We start from the raw sequence: 27034 nt of genomic DNA, 5'->3' as shown, positions 1-27034 counted from the left end.
GTTTCCTTTTTGGTCAATCTCGTAACCCCATCAAAGGAACAGATTACACCATCACATCCCCAGTTATACCCTTAGTCACTCCCCCTGCGATAGCTAGTCCAGTCACGTCTCCTCCAATCCATGACTGACACATTGCGTACCGCTTTAGGGTGATGACGTTGGGCATTGTGACTCCACTCCCTTCCTGGCTGGCTGGCTTCCGACTGACCCTGGAATGAACTGCCAGACCAACCAGCACGAGGCACTCTGTTCCTGTTATACAGCGTCCTCACAGGTCGGGAGGGAGATTGTTGATTCGGATTAATTCACTGTCTGTCACACATACCCTTCAATCCAATGCCTCTATGTCTTTCTTATGATAAGGGGACCAGAGCTGTACACAGTATTCTAGGTGTGGTCGTACCAATGCATTATATAATTAATATAACTTCTCTAGATTTGAATTCAACTGTCATTCAATTTGCCTTTTTTATAGCTTCTCCCTACTGTCTAATTATTATTATTATTATTATTATTATTATTATTATTATTATTATTATTATTATTATTATTATTATTATTTATTTCTTAGCAGACGCCCTTATCCAGGGCGACTTACAATTGTTACATGATATCACATTATTGTTGCATACAATTACCCATTTATACAGTTGGGTTTTAACTGGAGCAATCTAGGTAAAGTACCTTGCTCAAGGGTACAGCAGCAGTGTCCCCCACCTGGTATTGAACCCCATATTTGCACATCTTACTGATTATGTCTTGGTCCAGTTCATTTATATAGATTAGGAATAGCAGTGGTCCCAGTACTGATCCCTGTGGTGCCTCACTTGTTATGTTACTCCAGTTTGATGCCTGGCCTCTAATTATAACTCTATGCTTTCTGTCTTGTAACTGGTTATGAATCCATGCTGCTACTTTACCGTTTATTCCTACTGATTTCATCTTTAAGTTTAGTCTTTTGTGCGGGACCTTGTCAAATGCTTTTTGTAAATCTAAGTAGATGATGTCATATGCACTATCCTTGTCCACTCTAGTAGTCTCCTGCTGAAAGAAATTAGTTAAACAAGATCTACCCTTCCTAAAGCCATGCTGGCTGTCTCCTATAATGTTGTTACTATATAAATATTCCTGCATTTTGGTCCTTATTATAGTTTCCATGATTTTACATATGATTCATGTTAAACTTATTGGTCTGTAGTTCCCAGAGTGAAATTTATCTCCCTTTTTTAAATATAGGAACAATATTCTCAATTTCAGTCCCGTGGGATGGCTCCTTTATTTTTAGAGTTGTTGACTGGATTCAAACATACATGATTTGACAGAAACAAGCAAATAATAAAACAAAAGTGAAAACATACAAACTAACTCTATATTAACTATGTTGACCAATCAATTTTACTTAAACACATTTAAGAGGTAAACATGCTTTATGAATATGGCCCTTCATCTTTAATCAACCAGCAGTTTCTTTCACCCTCCTCTTTGCAGTGCAGTGTTTCTCTATCTTGTCCATGTTTGCTGTGTAAAGCTGACACTGCAGGCTGACTCAGGCTGTGGCAGGACACTGGCTTCAGTTAAACTGAGTGCACTCGCTCTATACCAGCACTTCAGTGTGTGTTTGAAGACCCTGTGCAACACACAGAATGGGAGTGAACTGTGACTTAGCTGTGTGAGTTCAGGAGCAGCTGTGTGAGATGAGGAGCAGCTGTGTGAGATGAGGAGCAGCTGTGTGAGGTCAGGGGCAGCTGTGTGAGGTGAGGAGCAGCTGTGTGAGGTGAGGAGCAGCTGTGTGAGGTGAGGAGCAGCTGTGTGAGATGAGGGGCAGCTGTGTGAGGTCAGGAGCAGCTGTGTGAGGTGAGGAGCAGCTGTGTGAGGTGAGGAGCAGCTGTGTGAGATGAGGGACAGCTTTGTGAGATGAGGAGCAGCTGTGTGAGGTCAGGAGCAGCTGTGTGAGATGAGGAGCAGCTGTGTGAGATGAGGAGCAGCTGTGTGAGGTGAGGAGCAGCTGTGTGAGATGAGGAGCTGCTGTGTGAGGTGAGGAGCAGCTGTGTGAGATGAGCTGCTTTGTGAGGTGAGGAGCTGCTGTGTGAGGTGAGGAGCAGCTGTGTGAGATGAGCTGCTTTGTGAGGTGAGGAGCAGCTGTGTGAGATGAGCTGCTTTGTGAGGTGAGGAGCTGCTGTGTGAGATGAGCAGCTGTGTGAGATGAGCAGCTGTGTGAGGTGAGGAGCAGCTGTGGGAGATGAGGAGCAGCTGTGTGAGATGAGGAGCAGCTGTGTGAGGTGAGGAGCAGCTGTGGGAGATGAGCAGCTGTGTGAGATGAGGAGCTGCTGTGTGAGATGAGGAGCAGCTGTGTGAGGTGAGGGACAGCTCTGTGAGATGAGCAGATGTGTGAGATGAGGAGCAGCTGTGTGAGGTCAGGAGCAGCTGTGTTAGATGAGGAGCAGCTGTGTGAGATGAGGGGCAGCTGTGTGAGGTCAGGAGCAGCTGTGTGAGGTGAGGAGCAGCTGTGTGAGGTCAGGAGCAGCTGTGTGAGATGAGGGACAGCTGTGTGAGATGAGGAGCAGCTGTGTGAGGTGAGGAGCAGCTGTGGGAGATGAGGAGCTGCTGTGTGAGATGAGGAGCTGCTGTGTGAGATGAGGAGCAGCTGTGTGAGGTGAGGAGCAGCTGTGTGAGATGAGGAGCAGCTGTGTGAGATCAGGAGCAGCTGTGTGAGATGAGGGGCAGCTGTGTGAGATGAGGAGCAGCTGTGGGAGGTCAGGAGCAGCTGTGTGAGATGAGGAACAGCTGTGTGAGGTCAGGAGCAGCTGTGTGAGGTCAGGAGCAGCTGTGTGAGGTGAGCAGCTGTGTGAGATGAGGAGCAGCTGTGTGAGATGAGGAGCTGCTGTGTGAGATGAGCAGCTGTGTGAGGTGAGGATCAGCTGTGTGAGATGAGGAGCAGCTGTGTGAGGTGAGGGACAGCTCTGTGAGATGAGCAGATGTGTGAGGTGAGGAGCAGCTGTGTGAGGTCAGGAGCAGCTGTGTGAGATGAGGAGCAGCTGTGTGAGGTGAGGAGCAGCTGTGTGAGGTCAGGAGCAGCTGTGTGAGGTGAGGAGCAGCTGTGTGAGATGAGGAGCAGCTGTGTGAGATGAGGAGCAGCTGTGTGAGATGAGCAGCTGCTGTGTGAGATGAGGAGCAGCTGTGTGAGGTGAGGATCAGCTGTGTGAGATGAGGAGCAGCTGTGTGAGGTGAGGGACAGCTCTGTGAGATGAGCAGATGTGTGAGGTGAGGAGCAGCTGTGTGAGGTCAGGAGCAGCTGTGTGAGATGAGGAGCAGCTGTGTGAGGTGAGGAGCAGCTGTGTGAGGTCAGGAGCAGCTGTGTGAGGTGAGGAGCAGCTGTGTGAGATGAGGAGCAGCTGTGTGAGATGAGGAGCAGCTGTGTGAGATGAGCAGCTGTGTGAGATAAGGAGCAGCTGTGTGAGACGAGGAGCTGCTGTGTGAGCTGAGGAGCAGCTGTGTGAGGTGAGGAGCAGCTGTGTGAGGTGAGGAGCAGCTGTGTGAGGTGAGGAGCAGCTGTGTGAGATGAGGAGCAGCTGTGTGAGATAAGGAGCAGCTGTGTGAGACGAGGAGCTGCTGTGTGAGCTGAGGAGCAGCTGTGTGAGGTCAGGAGCAGCTGTGTGAGGTCAGGAGCAGCTGTGTGAGTTCAGGAGCAGCTGTGTGAGTTCAGGAGCAGCTGTGTGAGATGAGGAGCAGCTGTGTGAGGTCAGGAGCAGCTGTGTGAGATGAGGAGCAGCTGTGTGAGACGAGGAGCAGCTGTGTGAGATCAGAATGCTGTTCCGTGAATTTCTGTCTAAAATGTATTTTTTGCGTACAATAGAGTTAAATGCCCATTGATGAACTGTATGCACTTGTTTTCATATTATAGTAACTCAATGAATGAACTTTTCTTTTGCAGATTCCTGGTTTGCTGAGGAGAGTTTTCAAGGTACATAATGGGGGGGTGGGGGTATTGTTAAATGACGGATGAATAAGACAGGGGGGAAGAAAAGGAGAGATTGTGAGTGAAAGAGAATTGGGAAAGAGAGAGATGAGAAGGGTGGGTGTAGTTAAGTGTCGTGATGTATATCATCAATTAAGAGTTTCTTCTTCAAAGGATATTCATGCTGTTATTAACCCACAGTAGTTTTGTATATTAATCCATTTTAGAAATGTGCATGCAACCATCTACAGTAGAATAGTGAAGATCTGAACCCATCCTGAAGGCTTGTAATTATTCATTCATTCCACAGGGGTCTGATAGAAAGTCCAAACATCAAGAGGTTGGTGAATGGAGCCTGGAAGAGTGTCGACACTCCATCATGGAGCTGGCAAAGGAGCTGAACAGAGTCGTGAAGGTACAGAGAGGGAGGGGAGAGAGCATTATTGGTTTTGGTTATTGCAGAAAGAGGGGGAGAGAATAGAGATGGGGGTAAAAAGGAGAGTCCTGAGGTTACAGGATATTGTCAGATATTGCAAAGTAGCTGCAGAGTCTTGAAGGTACAGAGAGAGAGAGGGGTGAGTGTGTGTAGGGGGCGAGGGATGGTAAATAATTTAACAAAGAAGCTGCAGAGTCTTGAAGGTACAGAGAGAGAGGGGTGAGTGTGTGTAGGGGGTGAGGGATGGTAAATAATTTAACAAAGAAGCTGCAGAGTCTTGAAGATACAGAGAGATAGGGGTGAGTGTGTGTAGGGGGCGAGGGATGGTAAATAATTTAGTCAACAAAGAAGTTAATGAACATAAGTGCGTTTTCCATCCATTTATCGAGTGAGTTTATAAGTTACGCTGCAAAATTGCTACAAAAGTAGTAGCAACATAAGGGCGAAAAAATGGTCCATCCACTGCAAATTCTAGCGAGTCAAAGGGAATTCCCCATGTTTCATGATGTCATAGCCTAATTTGCATGTGCCGCTATGTTTTCAGGTTATTTGCAAGAAATATGCTAGCTAGATGATTTTCCATACCTTTTTTTTTTACTCGCTCGCTAGTCTAGTGACTACATTCTACTGAGTTAAGCTCTTAATAAATAAAAAAATCAATGAACCTTGGCCCTGTTCCACATATGCAGCTCACAAAACCAGCAATAAAATGTGCATCCCGTATGGGGGGAAAACTGAACCTGCAGTGAGTGTCAAAAATGATGTAAATAAGTGTTGCATGCGTAAAAGGTATTTACAAAGGTAAAGGTATAAAACCTGCAGCATTGTCTTCACATATTTTCCCACTAGTTTAAAGGTTGCTTATTCTATTCCTGCTCTTTTGTTAGAAATCTTCCATTGTTGTGTCTTCCAAACTGCATAAGCAGAAAGAACCAAAAACAGTTGTATTATAACGCCATTTAAAAAGTATGTGTGTGTGTATACTGTATGTGTGTGTGTATATATATATATATATATAAAAATAAATATATATATATACAAAAATAATGCTGACAGTTCTCTCATCTACAAATTGCAAAAGGTGACACATTCAATAGGATTTGCTTGTGTGATTGTCAGGCAAATCAGTGCATTTTTGGCAGTGACACCATAAAAAAAAATAATAATAATTGATTGGTTTATATTTGGGGGACCCCCACCCCGATACAGTCCATATATGGATAGTATTCATCACATGATTTGAATTAACATATCATATGATTCAGAAGGATTCCCTAAAATAGTCAGGGAGCAGACTGCTTGTTTGTAGAAAACAAATTCAAGATTTCAAAAGTACAGTTTAATAACATAATACACAAGTCTGCCAACTTGTTTTTATAAGAACATAAGAAAGTTTACAAACGAGAGGAGACCATTCAGCCCATCTTGCTCGTTTGGTTGTTAGTAGCTTATTGATCCCAGAATCTCATCAAGCAGCTTCTTGAAGGATCCCAGGGTGTCAGCTTCAACAACATTACTGGGGAGTTGGTTCCAGACCCTCACAATTCTCTGTGTAAAAAAGTGCCTCCTATTTTCTGTTCTGAATGCCCCTTTATCTAACCTCCATTTGTGACCCCTGGTCCTTGTTTCTTTTTTCAGGTCAAAAAAGTCCCCTGGGTCGACATTGTCAATACCTTTTAGGATTTTGAATGTTTGAATCAGATCACCGCGTAGTCTTCTTTGTTCAAGACTGAATAGATTCAATTATTTTAGCCTGTCTGCATACGACATGCCTTTTAAACCCAGGATAATTCTGGTTGCTCTTCTTTGCACTCTTTCTAGAGTAGCAATATCCTTTTTTTAATGAGGTGACCAGAACTGAACACAATATTCTAGGTGAGGTCTTACTAATGCATTGTAAAGTTTTAACATTAATTCCCTTGATTTAAATTCAACACTTCTCACAATATATCCGAGCATCTTGTTAGCCTTTTTTATAGCTTCCCCACATTGTCTAGATGAAGACATTTCCGAGTCAACATAAACTCCTAGGTCTTTTTCATAGTTCCCTTCTTCAATTTCAGTATGATATTTATAATGCACATTTTTATTGCCTGCACGCAATACTTTACACTTTTCTCTATTAAATGTCATTTGCCATGTGTCTGCCCAGTTCTGAATGCTGTCTAGATCATTTTGAATGACCTTTGCTGCTGCAACAGTGTTTGCCCCTCCTCCTATTTTTGTGTCGTCTGCAAATTTAACAAGTTTGCTTACTATACCAGAATCTAAATCATTAATGTAGATTAGGAATAGCAGAGGACCTAATACTGATCCCTGTGGTACACCACTGGTTACCTCGCTCCATTTCGAGGTTTCTCCTTTAATCAGTACTTTCTGTTTTCTACATGTTAAACACTCCCTAATCCTTGTGCATGCATTTCCTTGAATCCCTACTGCGTTCAGTTTGAGAATTCATCTTTTAAGCAGGACTTTGTCAAAAGCTTTCTGGAAATCTAAATAAACCATGTCGTATGCTTTGCAGTTATCCATTGTCAAAGTTGCATCCTCAAAAAAGTCAGGCACGTTAGTTGGACACGATATCCCTTTCCTAAAACCATGCTGACTGTCTCCCAGGATATTGTTACCATATAGGTAATTTTCCATTTTGGATCTTATTATAGTTTCCATAAGTTTACATATAATAGAAGTCAGGCTTATTGGTCTGTAGTTACCTGGTTCGGTTTTGTCTCCCTTTTTGTGGATCGGTATTACGTTTGCTATTTTCCAGTCTGTCGGTACAACCCCTGTGTCAAGAGACTGTTGCATGATCTTGGTTAGCGGTTTGTAAATAACTTCTTTCATTTCTTTGAGTACTATTGAGAGGATCTCATCCGGCCCAGGGGATTTGTTTATTTTAAGAGCTCCTAGTCTCTTTAACACTTCTGCCTCTGTTATGCTAAAGTTATTTAAAATTGGATAGGAACAGGTCGACATGTGGGGATGTTGTCCGTGTCCTCCTTTGTAAAAACCTGTGAAAAGTAATCATTCAATATATTTGCTATTTTTTTTCTTCATCTATGATTTTGCCATTTGTGTCTCTTAGACATTTAACATCCTCTTTTGAATGTTCTCTTGCTGTTATAATATTGGAAAAACATTTTGGAATTGGTTTTAGCCCCCTTAGCAATATTCAATCCTCCTCATTGATGCTACCCTGCTATTACACTGCATGTGTGTATTTAATTCAATCTTCCTCATTGATGCTACCCTGCTATTACACTGCATGTGTGTATTTAATTCAATCCTCCTCATTGATGCTACCCTGCTATTACACTGCATGTGTGTATTTAATTCAATCCTCCTCATTGATGCTACCCTGCTATTACACTGCATGTGTGTATTTAATTCAATCCTCCTCATTGATGCTACCCTGCTATTACACTGCATGTGTGTATTTAATTCAATCTTCCTCATTGATGCTACCCTGCTATTACAGTGCATGTGTGTATTTAATTAAATCCTCCTCATTGATGCTACCCTGCTATTACACTACATTTAGAATCAATGCATCTGTGGGTTTGGATTTAATTGCTTGGTTCTCTCAGTGTAAGTGAAAAGATGACCTGTGTGTGTTTTTGTGTTGCTAGGTTCAAATGCTTGAATAGCCTGCAGTCTCTTCCCACAATCCTTTTCACAATCCTCAAATCACACGCCAGTGTTCTTTTTCCATCCAACTTTTAAGCTCGGTAAAACTTATGTGAATAAGAAAATATATGCGTGTGGCAAAGTGCCCCGCCCCTGTGTGCATTTGTGTGTTCTGTGTATGTATGTATGCGTGCGTGTGTTAATGTTGGTGTATAGTCATTGGTACACGGGATATAAACGGGTCTGTGTTTCACGTGTATTTAAAAAGTGTAGATTTGTATTTAGGCACGAGGAGAGCACAAATCACTTCACGTGCTGGTTAAATGTAATATGTGAGCACGGGGTTGCACGTAATTAATTCACGTGCTGGGATTCAAGTGAATAATTAATTAGTAATTGAATCCCAGCACAATAGTATATATAGACGCACATTTCTTGCAGTCGGGGTTAGGTGTTCGGTGAGTGGAGAACGGGTGAGAGAGAAGGAGAAATACATTTAAATATCAATTGCTATTACGTGCTGGTAGGACCAGCACGATACTTGTTTATTTAAAACTCACCGTGTTTGTTTGTGTGTCTGTCCGTTTACTGTATAGTCCGTTTTGTTTGTCTTTTTATTTTGGCGTGTAGTGCCGTGTCCTGTTTTGTATTCCGTTGTTACAACCCTTTTATTTGTTATTAAACGCTGAGTGCAGCCATTGCACTCGGCTCATCATCACAACCACCGTCTCTGTGTATTCCTTTTCTGGTCTGACGCCACCCACTCTGGCCGTCTTTGTGACACGTGGTGTCAGAAGTGGGATAGCCGCGCCTCCAAGCGTCAGACCAGGAGGGGTTTTGTTTAAAAAAAAAAAAAAGAAAAAAATATAATGGCAGAAGACGCCACAAAATGGCGGGACTGGTTCCTGGAGAATGCTGGGCTGGAGGCCCAGTCTCTGCCCATAGTCGTCCAGGCCCTGTGGATGATGGACAGTGAGAGATGGGAGGCCTATCAGCAGGAACACACCCCAAACACCTTGGAGGAAGGTTTGGAGTTTGTCCTCAGCTACCTGGAGGCAACCATAAATGGAACAGCAGCCCAGGTAGCAGGACCACCAGCAGAGGAGTACCTGCTGTCCCCATCTCCACCAGCAGAGGGTGAGTACCTGCTGTCCCCATCTCCACCAGCAGAGGGTGAGTACCTGCTGTCCCCATCTCCACCAGCAGAGGGTGAATGCCTGCTGGTTTTGCCTTCACAGCCCAAGCGGGAGACAGAGACGGATAAAGAGGTGAAGGACAGGGAGGAGGAGTGCCGCCTAAGGGCCAGGCATCCACGGCGATGTAACAAGCCATCGCCGGGGTGCCTCCTCTGCGACCAGGATCACCTGTTCGCCCACTGTCTCTTCCGCAGTTATGGGGAGGAGCCTGAGCGTCCACAGCCCAAGCGGGAGGAGCCTGAGCGTCCACAGCCCAAATGGGAGGAGCCTGAACGTCCTACGCCTGAGTGGAAGGAGCCCGAACATCCTACGCCTGAGTGGGAGGAGCCCGAACGTCCTACGCCTGAGTGGGAGGAGCCCGAACGTCCTACGCCTGAGTGGGAGGAGCCCGAACGTCCTACGCCTGAGTGGGGGGAGCCCGAACGTCCACAGCCCAAGAGGGGGGAGTCGGTGCGTCCACAGCCCAAAAGGGAGGAGTCGGTGCGTCCACAGCCCAAAAGGGAGGAGTCGGTGCGTCCACAGCCCAAAAGGGAGGAGTCGGTGCGTCCACAGCCCAAAGGGAGGCAAGTCGGGGCTTCCACAGCCCTGGGACCCAAGCCACCAGCAGAGGGAAAATGCCTGCTGGTTCAGCCCCAAGAGCCGGAAGGGGAGGGGTTACAGGCTCAACCCCCTGAAAATTTTTGGGGGGGAGAAGGGCAGGATGCTGGTGTCCCCCAGCAGCCTCTCGCTATGCTGCTGAAGGCAGCACGGCACGCACATGCCCAGCCGCCACAGCAGAGGGAGCCAGCACCGCCCGGAGCAGAGGAGCTGCCTCTGCCTCCACCACCGCCAGGAGCAGAGGAGCTGGAGCTGCCTCTGCCTCCACCACCGCCAGGAGCAGAGGAGCTGGAGCTGCCTCTGCCTCCACCACCGCCAGGAGCAGAGAAGCAGGAGCTGCCTCTGCCTCCACCACTTCCAGGAGCAGAGGAGCAGGAGCTGCCTCTGCCTCCACCACCGCCTGGAGCAGAGGAGCAGGAGCTGCCTCTGCCTCCACCACTTCCAGGAGCAGAGGAGCAGGAGCTGCCTCTGCCTCCACCACCGCCAGGAGCAGAGGAGCTGGAGCTGCCTCTGCCTCCACCACCTCCAGGAGCAGAGGAGCAGGAGCTGCCTCTGCCTCCACCACCTCCAGGAGCAGAGGAGCAGGAGCTGCCTCTGCCTCCACCACCACCACCGCAATGAGCAGAGGAGCAGGAGCTGCCTCTGCCACTTCCAGGAGCAGAGGAGCAGGAGCTGCCTCTGCCTCCACCACCGCCAGAAGCAGAACAGCAGGAGCTGTCTCTGCTTCCCGTACTTCCACCACGGGGAGTACGGTGGCCGGAGCCCCAGAAAGGGGAGCTGTCGGCCACGAAGAAGGGGGAGGAGGTCTGGAGACCACCAACCCCAGCAGCAGTTTCGCTGCCGGAGATCGTGGGGGAGGTCAGGAGACCTGCTCCCACTGCAGCAGTTTCGCTGCCGGAGATCGTGGGGGAGGTCTGGAGACCTGCTCCCACTGCAGCAGTTTCGCTGCCGGAGATCGTGGGGGAGGTCCGGAGACCTGCTCCCACTGCAGCTTCTTCGCTGCCGGCAGTACTGTGGTCGGAGCCCCACCAAAGGGAGCTACCGGCTACAAAGAAGGGGGACGAGGTCTGGAGACCACTTTCCCCAGCAGCAGTTTCGCTGCAGGAGTTCTTCTGGCCGGAGCCCCACAGGAGGGAGAAGCCGGCTACGAAGAAGGGGGAGGTCGGGGGACCACCTGCCCCCGCAGCTTTTTCGCTGCAGGACGGGACCAACAGGCTGTCAGCCGTGCCACTACCGGCAGGGGTGCTGACAGCATGGCCAGACATGGGCCCACTGAAGCCTCCCTTCCCAGCCCGAGACTTTGTCCTGGACTGCTGGGTTTTTAAGGGGGGAGGTGGCCGTTGAGGCCATGTGTGCTGCGCACAAGGGGGGGTATATGTGGCAAAGTGCCCCGCCCCTGTGTGCATTTGTGTGTTCTGTGTATGTATGTATGCGTGCGTGTGTTAATGTTGGTGTATAGTCATTGGTACACGGGATATAAACGGGTCTGTGTTTCACGTGTATTTAAAAAGTGTAGATTTGTATTTAGGCACGAGGAGAGCACAAATCACTTCACGTGCTGGTTAAATGTAATATGTGAGCACGGGGTTGCACGTAATTAATTCACGTGCTGGGATTCAAGTGAATAATTAATTAGTAATTGAATCCCAGCACAATAGTATATATAGACGCACATTTCTTGCAGTCGGGGTTAGGTGTTCGGTGAGTGGAGAACGGGTGAGAGAGAAGGAGAAATACATTTAAATATCAATTGCTATTACGTGCTGGTAGGACCAGCACGATACTTGTTTATTTAAAACTCACCGTGTTTGTTTGTGTGTCTGTCCGTTTACTGTATAGTCCGTTTTGTTTGTCTTTTTATTTTGGCGTGTAGTGCCGTGTCCTGTTTTGTATTCCGTTGTTACAACCCTTTTATTTGTTATTAAACGCTGAGTGCAGCCATTGCACTCGGCTCATCATCACAACCACCGTCTCTGTGTATTCCTTTTCTGGTCTGACGCCACCCACTCTGGCCGTCTTTGTGACAATGCGACAAACACTATGGAAAAAGGTTTAAGTCAACTTGTTAAGAAGATTTTACTCGCATGACAAGCTCGCTCTCTAGAGGTGGTTTTATTTTTTACTCGCATGACAAGCTCGCTCGCAGGAAGTGGTTTTATTTTTTACTCGCATGACAAGCTCGCTCTCTAGAGGTGGTTTTATTTTTTACTCTCATGACAAGCTCGCTCTCTAGAGGTGGTTTTATTTTTTACTCGCATGACAAGCTCGCTCTCTAGAGGTGGTTTTATTTTTTACTCGCATGACAAGCTCGCTCTCTAGAGGTGGTTTTATTTTTTACTCGCATGACAAGCTCGCTCTCTAGAGGTGGTTTTATTTTTTACTCTCATGTCAAGCTCGCTCGCTGGAGGTGGTTTTATTTTTTACTCTCATGACAAGCTCGCTCTCTAGAGGTGGTTTTATTTTTTACTCGCATGACAAGCTCGCTCTCTAGAGGTGGTTTTATTTTTTACTCTCATGACAAGCTCGCTCTCTAGAGGTGGTTTTATTTTTTACTCGCATGACAAGCTCGCTCTCTAGAGGTGGTTTTATTTTTTACTCTCATGACAAGCTCGCTCACAGGAGGTGGTTTTATTTTTTACTCGCATGACAAGCTTGCTCTCTAGAGGGGGTTTTATTTTTTACTCTCATGACAAGCTCGCTCTCTAGAGGTGGTTTTATTTTTTACTCGCATGACAAGCTCGCTCGCAGGAAGTGGTTTTATTTTTTACTCGCATGACAAGCTCGCTCTCTAGAGGTGGTTTTATTTTTTACTCTCATGACAAGCTCGCTCTCTAGAGGTGGTTTTATTTTTTACTCGCATGACAAGCTCGCTCTCTAGAGGTGGTTTTATTTTTTACTCGCATGACAAGCTCACTCTCTAGAGGTGGTTTTATTTTTTACTCGCATGACAAGCTCGCTCTCTAGAGGTGGTTTTATTTTTTACTCGCATGACAAGCTCGCTCTCTAGAGGTGGTTTTACTTTTTACTCGCATGACAAGCTCGCTCTCTAGAGGTGGTTTTATTTTTTACTCGCATGACAAGCTCGCTCTCTAGAGGTGGTTTTATTTTTTACTCTCATGACAAGCTCGCTCTCTAGAGGTGGTTTTATTTTTTACTCTCATGACAAGCTCGCTCTCTAGAGGTGATTTTATTTTTTACTCTCATGACAAGCTCGCTCTCTAGAGGTGATTTTATTTTTTACTCGCATGACAAGCTCGCTCGCAGGAGGTGGTTTTATTTTTTACTCGCATGACAAGCTTGCTCACAGGAGGTGGTTTTATTTTTTACTCTCATGTCAAGCTCGCTCTCTAGAGGTGGTTTTATTTTTTACTCGCATGACAAGCTCGCTCTCTAGAGGAGGTTTTATTTTTTACTCTCATGACAAGCTCGCTCTCTAGAGGAGGTTTTATTTTTTACTCTCATGACAAGCTCGCTCTCTAGAGGTGGTTTTATTTTTTACTCTCATGACAAGCTCGCTCTCTAGAGGTGGTTTTATTTTTTACTCTCATGACAAGCTCATGACAAGCTCGCTCGCAGGATGAGGTTTTATTTTTTACTCTCATGACAAGCTATCTCTCTCTTGGCCTTTCTAACTTCCTTTTTGACTTGTATTTGCAGTTCTAAGTACTGTTTCTGTGTACTTTGTTTTTGGTCCCTTTTAAATGCTCTGTAAAGTGCCTTTTTTTGCTGAATATTTTTTTTTTTAATTGATCTATTAAACCATTTTGACCATTTTGTTTTAGATTTAGATTTGTCTACTTTTGGGATGTAATTGTTTTGCGCATCTAGTACTACATTTTTATAAAAACAGCCATCCTTTTTCAGTGGATGTTTTCTCTATTTTGCTCCAATCATCTTCTGTTAGTCTCTGTTTCATACCTTCATAGTTTCCTTTTCTAAAATTGTAAACCTTAGCTGTAGTCATTACTTTTGGGGTTTTAAAAAATATTTCAAATGAGACCATGTTGCGGTCTGAGTTTGCCAATGGCTCTCTGACCTGTTTTAGTTATTCTATCTTCATTATTTGAAAAGACTAAATCAAGGCATGCCTCCCCTCTTGTCGGTGCCTTGACAAATTCTGTATCATCAGAGCATGCGCATTAAACAATGTGACGTCACTGGAATGACGAGGAAGGGCGCTAGGACCAGAAATACACTCGTTACGATTTTCATGCAAGTGTCGAGTAAAATGTCGCTGAGAGTAAAAAATAAAACCACCTCCTGCGAGCCAGCTTGTCATGCGAGTAAAAAATAAAACCACCTCTAGAGAGCGAGCTTGTCATGAGAGTAAAAAATAAAACCACCTCTAGAGAGCGAGCTTGTCATGAGAGTAAAAAATAAAACCACCTCCTGTGAGCGAGCTTGTCATGAGAGTAAAAAATAAAACCACCTCTAGCGAGCGAGCTTGTCATGAGAGTAAAAAATAAAACCACCTCTAGAGAGCGAGCTTGTCATGAGAGTAAAAAATAAAACCACCTCTAGAGAGCGAGCTTGTCATGAGAGTAAAAAATAAAACCACCTCCTGCGAGTGAGCTTGTCATGTGAGTAAAAAATAAAACCACCTCTAGAGAGCGAGCTTGTCATGCGAGTAAAAAATAAAACCACCTCTAGAGAGCGAGCTTGTCATGCGAGTAAAAAATAAAACCACCTCTAGAGAGCGAGCTTGTCATGAGAGTAAAAAATAAAACCACCTCCTGTGAGCGAGCTTGTCATGTGAGTAAAAAATAAAACCAGCTCTATAGAGCGAGCTTGTCATGCGAGTAAAAAATAAAACCACCTCTAGAGAGCGAGCTTGTCATGCGAGTAAAAAATAAAACCACCTATAGAGAGCGAGCTTGTCATGCGAGTAAAAAATAAAACCACCTCTAGAGAGCGAGCTTGTCATGCGAGTAAAAAATAAAACCACCTCTAGAGAGCGAGCTTGTCATGCGAGTAAAAAATAAAACCACCTCTAGAGAGCGAGCTTGTCATGAGAGTAAAAAATAAAACCACCTCTAGAGAGCGAGCTTGTCATGCGAGTAAAAAATAAAACCACCTCTAGAGAGCGAGCTTGTCATGCGAGTAAAAAATAAAACCACCTCTAGAGAGCGAGCTTGTCATGAGCTTGTCATGCGAGTAAAAAATAAAACCACCTCTAGAGAGCGAGCTTGTCATGAGAGTAAAAAATTAAACCACCTCTAGAGAGCGAGCTTGTCATGAGAGTAAAAAATAAAACCACCTCTAGAGAGCGAGCTTGTCATGAGAGTAAAAAATAAAACCACCTCTAGAGAGCGAGCTTGTCATGAGAGTAAAAAATAAAACCACCTCTAGAGAGCGAGCTTGTCATGAGAGTAAAAAATAAAACCACCTCCTGCGAGCGAGCTTGTCATGCGAGTAAAAAATAAAACCACCTCTAGAGAGCGAGCTTGTCATGAGAGTAAAAAATAAAACCACCTCCTGCGAGCGAGCTTGTCATGCGAGTAAAAAATAAAACCACCTCTAGAGAGCGAGCTTGTCATGAGAGTAAAAAATAAAACCACCTCTAGAGAGCGAGCTTGTCATGAGAGTAAAAAATAAAACCACCTCTAGAGAGCGAGCTTGTCATGAGAGTAAAAAATAAAACCACCTCTAGAGAGCGAGCTTGTCATGAGAGTAAAAAATTAAACCACCTCTAGAGAGCGAGCTTGTCATGAGAGTAAAAAATAAAACCACCTCTAGAGAGCGAGCTTGTCATGAGAGTAAAAAATAAAACCACCTCTAGAGAGCGAGCTTGTCATGAGAGTAAAAAATAAAACCACCTCTAGAGAGCGAGCTTGTCATGAGAGTAAAAAATAAAACCACCTCCTGCGAGCGAGCTTGTCATGCGAGTAAAAAATAAAACCACCTCTAGAGAGCGAGCTTGTCATGAGAGTAAAAAATAAAACCACCTCTAGAGAGCGAGCTTGTCATGAGAGTAAAAAATAAAACCACCTCTAGAGAGCGAGCTTGTCATGAGAGTAAAAAATAAAACCACCTCTAGAGAGCGAGCTTGTCATGCGAGTAAAAAATAAAACCTCCTCTAGAGAAGCGAGCTTGTCATGTGAGTAAAAAATAAAACCACCTCTAGAGAGCGAACTTGTCATGTGAGTAAAAAATAAAACCACCTCTAGAGAGCGAGCTTGTCATGAGAGTAAAAAATAAAACCACCTCTAGAGAGCAAGCTTGTCATGTGAGTAAAAAATAAAACCACCTCTAGAGAGCGAACTTGTCATGCGAGTAAAAAATAAAACCACCTCCTGCGAGCGAGCTTGTCATGCGAGTAAAATCTTCTTAACAAGTTGACTTAAACCTTTTTCCATAGTGTTTGTCGCATATATTTTCTTATTCACATAAGTTTTACCGAGCTTAAAAGTTGGATGGAAAAAGAACACTGGCGTGTGATTTGAGGATTGTGAAAAGGATTGTGGGAAGAGACTGCAGGCTATTCAAGCATTTGAACCTAGCAACACAAAAACACACACAGGTCATCTTTTCACTTACACTGAGAGAACCAAGCAATTAAATCCAAACCCACAGATGCATTGATTCTAAATGTAGTGTAATAGCAGGGTAGCATCAATGAGGAGGATTGAATTAAATACACACATGCACTGTAATAGCAGGGTAGCATCAATGAGGAGGATTGAATTAAATACACACATGCAGTGTAATAGCAGGGTAGCATCAATGAGGAGGATTGAATTAAATACACACATGCAGTGTAATAGCAGGGTAGCATCAATGAGGAGGATTGAATTAAATACACACATGCAGTGTAATAGCAGGGTAGCATCAATGAGGAGGATTGAATTAAATACACACATGCACTGTAATAGCAGGGTAGCATCAATGAGGAGGATTGAATTAAATACACACATGCAGTGTAATAGCAGGGTAGCATCAATGAGGAGGATTGAATTAAATACACACATGCAGTGTAATAGCAGGGTAGCATCAATGAGGAAGATTGAATTAAATACACACATGCAGTGTAATAGCAGGGTAGCATCAATGAGGAAGATTGAATTAAATACACACATGCAGTGTAATAGCAGGGTAGCATCAATGAGGAAGATTGAATTAAATACACACATGCAGTGTAATAGCAGGGTAGCATCAATGAGGAGGATTGAATTAAATACACACATGCACTGTAATAGCAGGGTAGCATCAATGAGGAAGATTGAATTAAATACACACATGCAGTGTAATAGCAGGGTAGCATCCATTTTCAGTACGGAGAATCCGCAATATGGATGATTTAAATTGCAATTGAACAGATGAATTAATGATGAATAATGAGTTTGGTCGGAGACCTCGTCCATGGTGCTGACAGCTATCCACAATGTTGGCCAACTGGCAAAAACACGATGACATCATGTAGTCTAGTGCCATGGATAAGAAGTGGCTTTTAGGGCTGAATAAGAACCGCTCAGCACTCAGGTAAGGAAAAAAACCCTGTTTGGCCTTGCTGGAAGAGGGAAACCTTAGGGAATCCATGACTGAGGGTAGTCCTTCCTGCAGGCTCTACAGACGGCCATCTCCCTGTTTGGCCTCGCCATGCGTAATTGAGAGGCTAAACAAAAAGAAGCGACATGAATGCAAGCCACACAGAGTTTTTATGGTGCTTGGATATGATGTGTTGATTGGTGGGCAGATTCTCCTACCAGAAATACAACCAAGTTTTCCAAGGAAGATTTAATTAAATAAACACATGTAGTGTGAATAAATACTGAAGGAAAAACAGAATATTATGTTTAAACAGAGTTGTGGGGATGTTGCTGGCAAACTGTGCTTAACTATGAAATTAGTAAAGAAGGATTGACTTGAACCACAGAAGAAGAAAACAGGTGATGGTTTTCTTAGGCTTGCATTCAGGAAACACTTCATTCATTGCTGAGGGGGCCCTTCATGAAGTGAGCAGCTGAGGGTTAATAACAATACGGCTTCAGAAAGCAAAGTCAGAGCTCCCTTCATGGAGTGTCATCTCAATAGTTGAAGCCGTTAGGTTTTGTTAGGTTTGTGGAGTCATATGATTCTACTGCAGCAGGTGAGCAAGTCACTGACAGTACTTAAGGAGATGCTCAAACTGCAGTATGTGATTAGAATTTATGTAAACCATCTCAGCCAATCAGAGAGCAGGAATTCTCTCCATTATGGCTGAATTAAGTATATATTGGTTCTCCAGTGCTTGTGGTTAAATTCCCTATTTCAATGATTTTTTATTGATTGATTTCAGAACTCTGCCATACCTGACCCTGTGTCCAGTGAGGATATGTGCAGCCTGGAAGAGTGTCGCTGCTTCATCATGAAATGGGCTGGCGATTCCCAGGTAAAGAGAGACACAGAGAATGAACTCGAAGTGGAGACGGTGCAGTGAGAGCTGAGAATCAGGTTCACAGGCAGGGTGCAGTGAGAGCTGAGAATCAGGTTCACAAACAGGGTGCAGTGAGAGCTGAGAATCAGGTTCACAGGCAGAGTGCAGTGAGAGCTGTGAATCAGGTTCACAGGCAGTGAGAGCTGAGAATCAGGTTCACAGGCAGTGTGCAGTGAGAGCTGAGAATCAGGTTCACAAATGGTGCAGTGAGAGCTGAGAATCAGGTTCACAGGCAGGGTGCAGTGAGAGCTGAGAATCAGGTTCACAGGCAGGGTGCAGTGAGAGCTGAGAACCAGGTTCACAGGCAGTGAGAGCTGAGAATCAGGTTCACAGGCAGGGTGCAGTGAGAGCTGAGAACCAGGTTCACAGACAGTGAGTGCTGAGAATCAGGTTCACAGGCAGGGTGCAGTGAGAGCTGAGAATCAGGTTCACAGGCAGGGTGCAGTGAGAGCTGAGAACCAGGTTCACAGGCATTGAGAGCTGAGAATCAGGTTCACAGGCAGGGTGCAGTGAGAGCTGAGAACCAGGTTCACAGGCAGTGAGAGCTGAGAATCAGGTTCACAGGCAGGGTGCAGTGAGAGCTGAGAATCAGGTTCACAGGCAGGGTGCAGTGAGAGCTGAGAACCAGGTTCACAGGCAGTGAGTGCTGAGAATCAGGTTCACAGGCAGGGTGCAGTGAGAGCTGAGAATCAGGTTCACAGGCAGGGTGCAGTGAGAGCTGAGAACCAGGTTCACAGGCATTGAGAGCTGAGAATCAGGTTCACAGGCAGGGTGCAGTGAGAGCTGAGAACCAGGTTCACAGGCAGGGTGCAGTGAGAGCTGAGAACCAGGTTCACAGGCAGGGTGCAGTGAGAGCTGAGAACCAGGTTCACAGGCAGGGTGCAGTGAGAGCTGGGTGTCTGGGAGATGTTCTTTTATTTTATATATTACAGAATGCCCCTCATGTACGTGTACCACTGTAAATTTGCACAGTAACTTAGCAGTTTCCCATGCTAATACTACTCTTATAACATGTATATTATTATTATTATTATTATTTATTTCTTAGCAGACGCCCTTATCCAGGGCGACTTACAATCGTAAGCAAATACATTTCAAGTGTTACAATACAAGTAATACAATAAGAGCAAGAAATACAATAACTTTTGTTCAAGCAAAGTACAAGTGTGACAAACCACAATTCAATAATACAGCAGATAATAGTGATAGTTACATCAGGATATGATTAAATAGTGATAGTTACATCAGGATATGATTAAATACAAAATACTACAGGTTAAACACTTGGCAGATTACAGTATTCTCAAGTACAGGATTAAATGCAGTAAAATAGGGGGCAGATAAGAGCAAATAAAGCACATTTACATGAAGGGTGATAGTGTCCCAGGATACAAACAGAGGAGTTCTACAGGTGCTGTTTGAAGAGGTGAGTCTTAAGGAGGCGCCGGAATGTGGTCAGGGACTGGGCAGTCCTGACATCTGTAGGAAGGTCATTCCACCACTGCGGAGCAATGTATAGTGTTTGCCTGTGCCTTGAGCATCTCATACAACAATAAACAAGGATGCAGTTTGCAGACCAAATGAATCAGCCAGTGAGTTACATATTGCAAGTGCAGTCTATTGTTAACCTGTAACTTCACTGTGTGTTAGTGTGAGAGAATGAATTGTGATCTCTCTGGGAGTCAAAGCCAGAGAGCTGGACTGGCTGAGAGAAGGGAAGCTGCTGCTCTGAGAACACTGATATTGTGATGTGTTCTGTTCATAGACACCAAAGCAAAGCCAGAGAGCTGGACTGGCTGAGAGAAGGGGATCTGCTGCCCTGAGAACACTGATATCTAGTCTGGATTTGTTGTGTTCATAGACACCAAAGCAAAGCCAGAGTGCTGGGCAGGTTGAGCAAAGAAAAGGAGCAGAGCTGAGAAACAAAGAGGATCTACCAGGACCAGAGGGGGAGGAGCTGAGTGAGGGGGCGGGGCAGAACCAGGGGGAGGAGCTGAACCAAGAGGAGGAGCAAAGACTGAAGGACAGTCATGACATCATCATGCAGTGGGCAAGAGAGCTGAAGACAGTGCCAGAGGTAAGATTAACACATTTCAACAGCTGGGTCTGAACATACTGTCCATGAATGCATCTCAAAAGAGGTTCCTGTATCTCATTCCTCCACACCCACACTGCTAGTGATCTGTTCTGAACATACTGTCCATGAGTGCATCTCAAAAGAGGTTCCTGTATCTCATTCCTACACACCCACACTGCTAGTGATCTGTTCTGAACAGGATATCTTTTTATTTTTCATTCATGAGTTAATCACTGCTATAATGCAAGTACATGCAGTCATTTGCTAATACAATGGGGATAGATTAATTTAGTAAATGTAGCCTCTGATATCAGGTTGTTTTTCACAGTGAGGCTCCATTTAGATTGGTATGCAGTGTTGACAGGGAGATAGCAGAGTGCTCTCCTGTTTTGAATTCACAGCCATGGCAGGGATGTATGATACTGACATGCTTGTGAGATTCATTTCAAAACATTGCCCAAACCCTTCTCTAGAGTTCCTGACACACTGTGGTCTGGAGTGAACACTCCTTATCCTCTAATCTCTATTGTCTTTAACCAGAACTCTGTCTCAGCGGGGGAGGCTGTGGAACAGGGTCTTGCAGAGCTGGTGAAGGAGTGGAAACATGGCAAGCTGAGTAACATCTTACCCATCATGGAGTTCATCATGTGGGCCCTGATCAAGGAGGAGGCAGACAAGGTGAGAGCAGCAAGATAAACCCACAGCAGAACTCAGCCATGTACTTGTACATGTGGTTTGTGTCACAGTGGAGCACACAGGGATTGATGATTTGCACCTGATGCCACAAGTCACGTGCCAGCAGCTTGTCGGCCATTTTGGATATCAAAAACCTTCAGACGACATATTGACAATCTGTTTACCAGTGTTTTAAAAAACTAAAATAGAAAAAAGACGTTGCAGTGTGTGGTACAGAGGAGAGCCCAAACAATTTTTATAAATGTAAAGCATGCGTTACACAGATACATTAATTAAATAGTTTAATCATTTCCTCGTCGATGTGGAAAATGACCTTGTTAAAACGTGATCTGGAGGCCGTTGCGTTGTGCAGCCACACCAACAACAAAAAGGTTAATTCAAGGTGAGGAGCAAATAAATAAATACATAAATAATGAATTGCCTGAGCTAAATTACACTTATTAGCTTTCACTTGAGTCTGGTGGCCCTGAATCTTTAAGCACTTCAAGGGAAAGAGGCAGACTTGCTATCAGTAAGTAGGGTTGTCACCTGGCTCCACAATCCCAGGACACTGAGACAGAACGGGATTTTAAACTTGCTGCTAAATTGAAATAAATTAACGTGTTAATTATCCCGACACCTTTGCTAAAATGAATCCTATTGGTGAATTACTGTGCGCAACAAACAAGTCATTTTAATCAGTTCAACATACTGCCTCCGAACAGCTGAGCAATGTTACTGATTGGGAGAGTAATTGTATGTTTTAGCGATTTATTATTAACAAACAGAAAGTAAGCGACTTTTACGTATCAGTGTCTGCAAATAAATTAAATATTATTATTATAATTGATAATATTGAAATACATGAAAAGTAATATATTGTATTAATTATTATTATAATTATACAGTTGTTTGCCGTGCATGGTAATTAAGCACCATTGTTAATTTGATCGAAGGTATCGGAGCTAATTAACACGTTCTTTTCTCTCAGTTAAGTTCACCTCTGAGATGACTGACTTCATCGGACAATGTCAATTATGGTTTTTCGGACTGCATGAGTTGAAAAAAAAAAAAGTGTTTTAAAAAAAAGTTCTACGTCTTCGCAGGTTGTCAACAGGACGTCCAAAGCTTTTCGACGTCCAAAATGGCTGACCACACTTAGGTCACGTGATTTGGTGACGTATGTGCAAATCATCAATAGGGAGATGCTCATTTCTATTCATTAGCAGACAAGCAATCATTTCATTAAACTGCACTTGATAATACTTTGCCCTGTGTTAATATCTGTGCCATGTGCAAATGCTAAAAACATCTGTCAAAGGGCACATATATTAACACAGGGCAAAGTATAATGAATTGATAAAGAAGACACTCACAGACAGTCACATATATTAACACAGGGTAAAGTATAATGAATTGATAAAGAAGACACTCACAGACAGGCACATATATTAACACAGGGTAAAGTATAATGAATTGATAAAGAAGACACTCACAGACAGGCACATATATTAACACAGGGCAAAGTATAATGAATTGATAAAGAAGACACTCACAGACAGTCACATATATTAACACAGGGTAAAGTATAATGAATTGATAAAAGTGACACTCACAGACAGGCACATATATTAACACAGGGCAAAGTATAATGAATTGATAAAAGTGACACTCACAGACAGGCACATATATTAACACAGGGCAAAGTATAATGAATTGATAAAGACGACACTCAGACAGTCACATATATTAACACAGGGCAAAGTATAATGAATTGATAAAAGTGACACTCACAGACAGGCACATATATTAACACAGGGCAATGTGTAATGAATTGATAAAGAAGACACTCACAGACAGGCACATATATTAACACAGGGCAAAGTATAATGAATTGATAAAGAAGACACTCACAGACAGCTGGAATGCATTCATTCATTCACTCTCTTGACTATTGTTGTTGTTTTTAGGGAATTGTTACTCGGATGTGGTTCTCTAGGATGCTAAAATCTCTGAATATTGGTGAGTACGGCAAACCTGCAACATGTAAAACTTCATCTCTGACCGTCCAAACACAAGATTGTCTTGATAACAGAGAACTCGTAATCATCACATTCCTGTTTGTGGAACAAGAAAGACAATAACTGTTTGATTTGCTGATTAAAAAATAATGAAGTAAAAAGAGCCAGTATCACATTCATAGGTTATAACAATACCTGCAAGATGTAGTGGACCTGATTCCTATCGAACCGGATCACTTGAAATAACTTTCAGTACTTTTTTGGCATTATTACTATCAGTGTATTCATCAGTATTGCTATCAGTGTATCTATCAGTATTGCTATCAGTGTATCTATCAGTATTGCTATCAGTGTATCTATCATTATTACTGTCCTGAAGCTTGGTGTTATTGTTTCATTTTTGGCTGCAGTCCCTGAATTAGCGCCTTCATTCTTTCCAGTCAGGTAGCACCATGATAAACTTCAATAGATGCACCTATTATTCTCAATGAAGAGTTTCCCTGAGCTCACTTTTCCACACGTAGCTGCTCAGGCTGCTAGGAAACGGTCTGCCTGGTTCAAGTGCAGCCGTGTCACCTGGGATGAATGAACTCAATGGCCCGTCGGTTTAGACATGTTTCATTTTTCTGTTTTAGGCACCATTAAAACGTTGTTTTGCAACAGCAATTGTATAGAGAAAATTAAATAAAAAAAGACTTAGATACACACTTGAATTATTAAAATAACAAACAACTCTGAAAAGCGTCCCTAAAAGAAATAAAACAGCAGCATTTCACTTTTCTTTTTAAATAAATGTGTAATTATTATTATTATTATTAGTAGTAGTAGTAGTAGTAGTAGTAGTAGTAGTACTACAACTTTTTAATAACTGTTTGATTTGCTGTGTGTAGACTAGACATTGTTTTTAATTTTATTTTGTCTGTATTTATCCTTTTATTCTCGACTGGTCAGGACCACGTGTCTTGAAAGCATCTCTTCATAAATAATCAGCAATGTTTATAATAAACATGATTCTCAGTATTGATATCCTCACTAGTCATTTTAGAACAGCGCTAGCCCGAGTGTCGTTCTCCTCCAATGACAAGGAGGCAGTATTTGAGTGACAGGTCACTTCTTCTGAGGGAAGCAGGTTCATCTTGATTCCTGCTGTCTTTTGAACACAAGTCGATGTTATTTCAAGTTGCACTTTGACGGGTGGAATTGTATTAACAGGACGGAAATTGAAAATCCATGAAGGATTCACTCAGGGAACCCAACAAGGAGGCAGGTCTCTCCGAAATGGGAATCGCAAAACACAGCATGGGAACTTTCACAAGCAAAACACAGCATGGGAACTTTCACAAGCAAAACACAGCATGGGAACTTTCACAAGCAAAACACAGCATGGGAACTTTCACAAGCAAAACACAGCATGGGAACTTTCACAAGCAAAACACAGCATGGGAACTTTCACAAACAAAACACAGCATGGGAACTTTTACAAGCAAAACACAGCATGGGAACTTTTACAAGCAAAACACAGCATGGGAACTTTCACAAGCAAAACACAGCATGGGAACTTTCACAAGCAAAACACAGCATGGGAACTTTCACAAGCAAAACACAGCATGGGAACTTTCACAAGCAAAACACAGCATGGGAACTTTTACAAGCAAAACACAGCATGGGAACTTTCACAAGCAAAACACAGCATGGGAACTTTCCCAAGCAAAACACAGCATGGGAACTTTTACAAGCAAACACAGCATGGGAACTTTCACAAGCAAAACACAGCATGGGAACTTTCACAAGCAAAACACAGCATGGGAACTTTCACAAGCAAACACAGCATGGGAACTTTTACAAGCAAAACACAGCATGGGAACTTTTACAAGCAAAACACAACATGGGAACTTTTACAAGTGTAAGATAGTGTAGTCTGGGGTGAAAACAGGACTACACCTCCCAGAAGGACATGGGCTGAAAAACCCTAATTTAATTGTTAATTTTTGTTAATTATCCCCTGCACCTGGCTATCATTGTAAATTACAGCCAGGTGCAGGGTACTTAAGGAGAGCAGTCAGTCTGCTCAGGGCTGCTGCTGTGTGAAGAGCCCGACTGTGAGTCGTTAAAAGGGAAAAAGGTACTGTGTGTACGATTCTCGCTGTGTTTCTGTAAGGACGGGGAAACAGCTTAGCTGTCCCGGGTTAGACAGGGTGTTCCTGTAATTTAGTTAGCACTCCAGAGTGGAGCTAGGTTTTTGTTTATATTTGTTTCTTTTTTGTATGTGTCTAAAAATAAAAGAAAGTTAGCGCAACCGCGCTGAAAAAAAGAATTTCAAGTTCCTGTGTTTGGGTCAATTTAAAGGGAAAAGAGCCTGAGACAGCCTGTGTAGCGAGCGTCTCCTTTACATATGGTGTCAGAAGTGCCCTTCTGGCTCAAAACACAGTAAAATGGATTTAAAAGAGTTAATTGAACAAATAAATAAAAACACTGCTGCTCAAATTGAGCAGAACAAGAAATGGAGACTGGAGAGGGGGCTGCCGGAACGAGAGCCGAACGAGCTGGAGCTGCTGCTTCAGAGGTGGAAGTTGGAGAGAGAAGTCCTGCGGTCTCCTGCACCAGAGGAGCTGGTGCTATGTCCAGAGCAGGAGGAGGAGTCCTTCCCAGAGCCAGAGGAAGTGGAGCCGTTACCATCTCCAGAATCACTGGCTTCAGACAAGGGGGAGGAGGTGAGGTCTGTACTGCCACCACAGCCTCAACCTCCACCCCTGAGAGCTTGTCCGCCACAAAACAGTGCGGTCCAACAACCTGTGCTCCTGGACACCTGGTCAGAGTGCCCGGACCTCCAGCTGTTGGGCCTGAAGATCAGTCCAGAGCACCACCAGGCACAGTCTCTCACCTGGTCCCCTGCTCCACTCACCCTAAAGCCCCAGACGTCGTGGCGCAATCGGCAGACGTCACTTAGGCTCCCCCTGCCTGTTGCTGTACTCTCCCTGGCGGCTCAGACTTCGCTGCACTGTGGCCAAGCCTCAAGCCTCTGCCTGCTGCTGCTCCCGACAGCTCACCGGCCTGCACAACTTTTGCCCCAGTCACCCTGTCTGGGTCCTTCATCGCCAGGTCGTTGTCCCTACCCTGAAGCGCCGGAGGAATTAACCCATCCTCAAGCCCACCCGAAGGATCGGGAGAAGATGGCAATCTTTGGACTTGAGGGTGGGTGGTTGTGTTTTAGGGGGGGAGGTGGCTGTAGAATGGCCGGTGTGTTTCACACATGGGGGAGGAAGTGTAAGATAGTGTAGTCTGGGGTGAAAACAGGACTACACCTCCCAGAAGGACATGGGCTGAAAAACCCTAATTTAATTGTTAATTTTTGTTAATTATCCCCTGCACCTGGCTATCATTGTAAATTACAGCCAGGTGCAGGGTACTTAAGGAGAGCAGTCAGTCTGCTCAGGGCTGCTGCTGTGTGAAGAGCCCGACTGTGAGTCGTTAAAAGGGAAAAAGGTACTGTGTGTACGATTCTCGCTGTGTTTTTGTAAGGACGGGGAAACAGCTTAGCTGTCCCGGGTTAGACAGGGTGTTCCTGTAATTTAGTTAGCACTCCAGAGTGGAGCTAGGTTTTTGTTTATATTTGTTTCTTTTTTGTATGTGTCTAAAAATAAAAGAAAATTAGCGCAACCGCGCTGAAAAAAAGAATTTCAAGTTCCTGTGTTTGGGTCAATTTAAAGGGAAAAGAGCCTGAGACAGCCTGTGTAGCGAGCGTCTCCTTTACACAAGCAAAACACAACATTGGAACTTTTACAAGCAAACACAGCATGGGAACTTTTACAAGCAAAACACAGCATGGGAACTTTTACAGGGAAGGTAACATTGTTAATAATTGAAAACAAATGCTTGAACAACACTATCAAGTTTAGACTGTGATACTGGATCTTTAAAGAGATTCATCTGTACTTCCAGCTGGAATATTGATTCAGTTCTTTGCCGACTCTGTCTTTATCTCTTCACACAGGTGCTGGGAGATGCATCCCTGATTCAGGTATTTATCACTGTTGCAG

General features: G+C 44.0%; 1 protein-coding gene across 2 annotated transcripts in view; it reads left to right on the top strand.

Annotated features, from left to right (window-relative positions):
- The window catches only part of LOC117404885 (E3 ubiquitin-protein ligase TRIM39-like), a 92674-nt gene that overhangs the window by 42455 nt on the left and 23185 nt on the right, over window positions 1-27034 (top strand). For both annotated transcript variants that reach the window (XM_059015414.1, XM_059015415.1), the window contains exons 5-11: window positions 3932-3961; window positions 4266-4370; window positions 18087-18179; window positions 20086-20301; window positions 20842-20979; window positions 22947-22998; window positions 26989-27015. In XM_059015414.1, the coding sequence (XP_058871397.1) occupies window positions 3932-3961; window positions 4266-4370; window positions 18087-18179; window positions 20086-20301; window positions 20842-20979; window positions 22947-22998; window positions 26989-27015 (661 nt within the window). The remainder of the gene's footprint in view (window positions 1-3931; window positions 3962-4265; window positions 4371-18086; window positions 18180-20085; window positions 20302-20841; window positions 20980-22946; window positions 22999-26988; window positions 27016-27034) is intronic.

The sequence above is a fragment of the Acipenser ruthenus genome, chromosome 50 (assembly GCF_902713425.1).
Source record: "Acipenser ruthenus chromosome 50, fAciRut3.2 maternal haplotype, whole genome shotgun sequence".
NCBI classification, from domain to species: domain Eukaryota; kingdom Metazoa; phylum Chordata; class Actinopteri; order Acipenseriformes; family Acipenseridae; genus Acipenser; species Acipenser ruthenus.
This window is presented reverse-complemented; position numbering and strand designations above follow the sequence as displayed.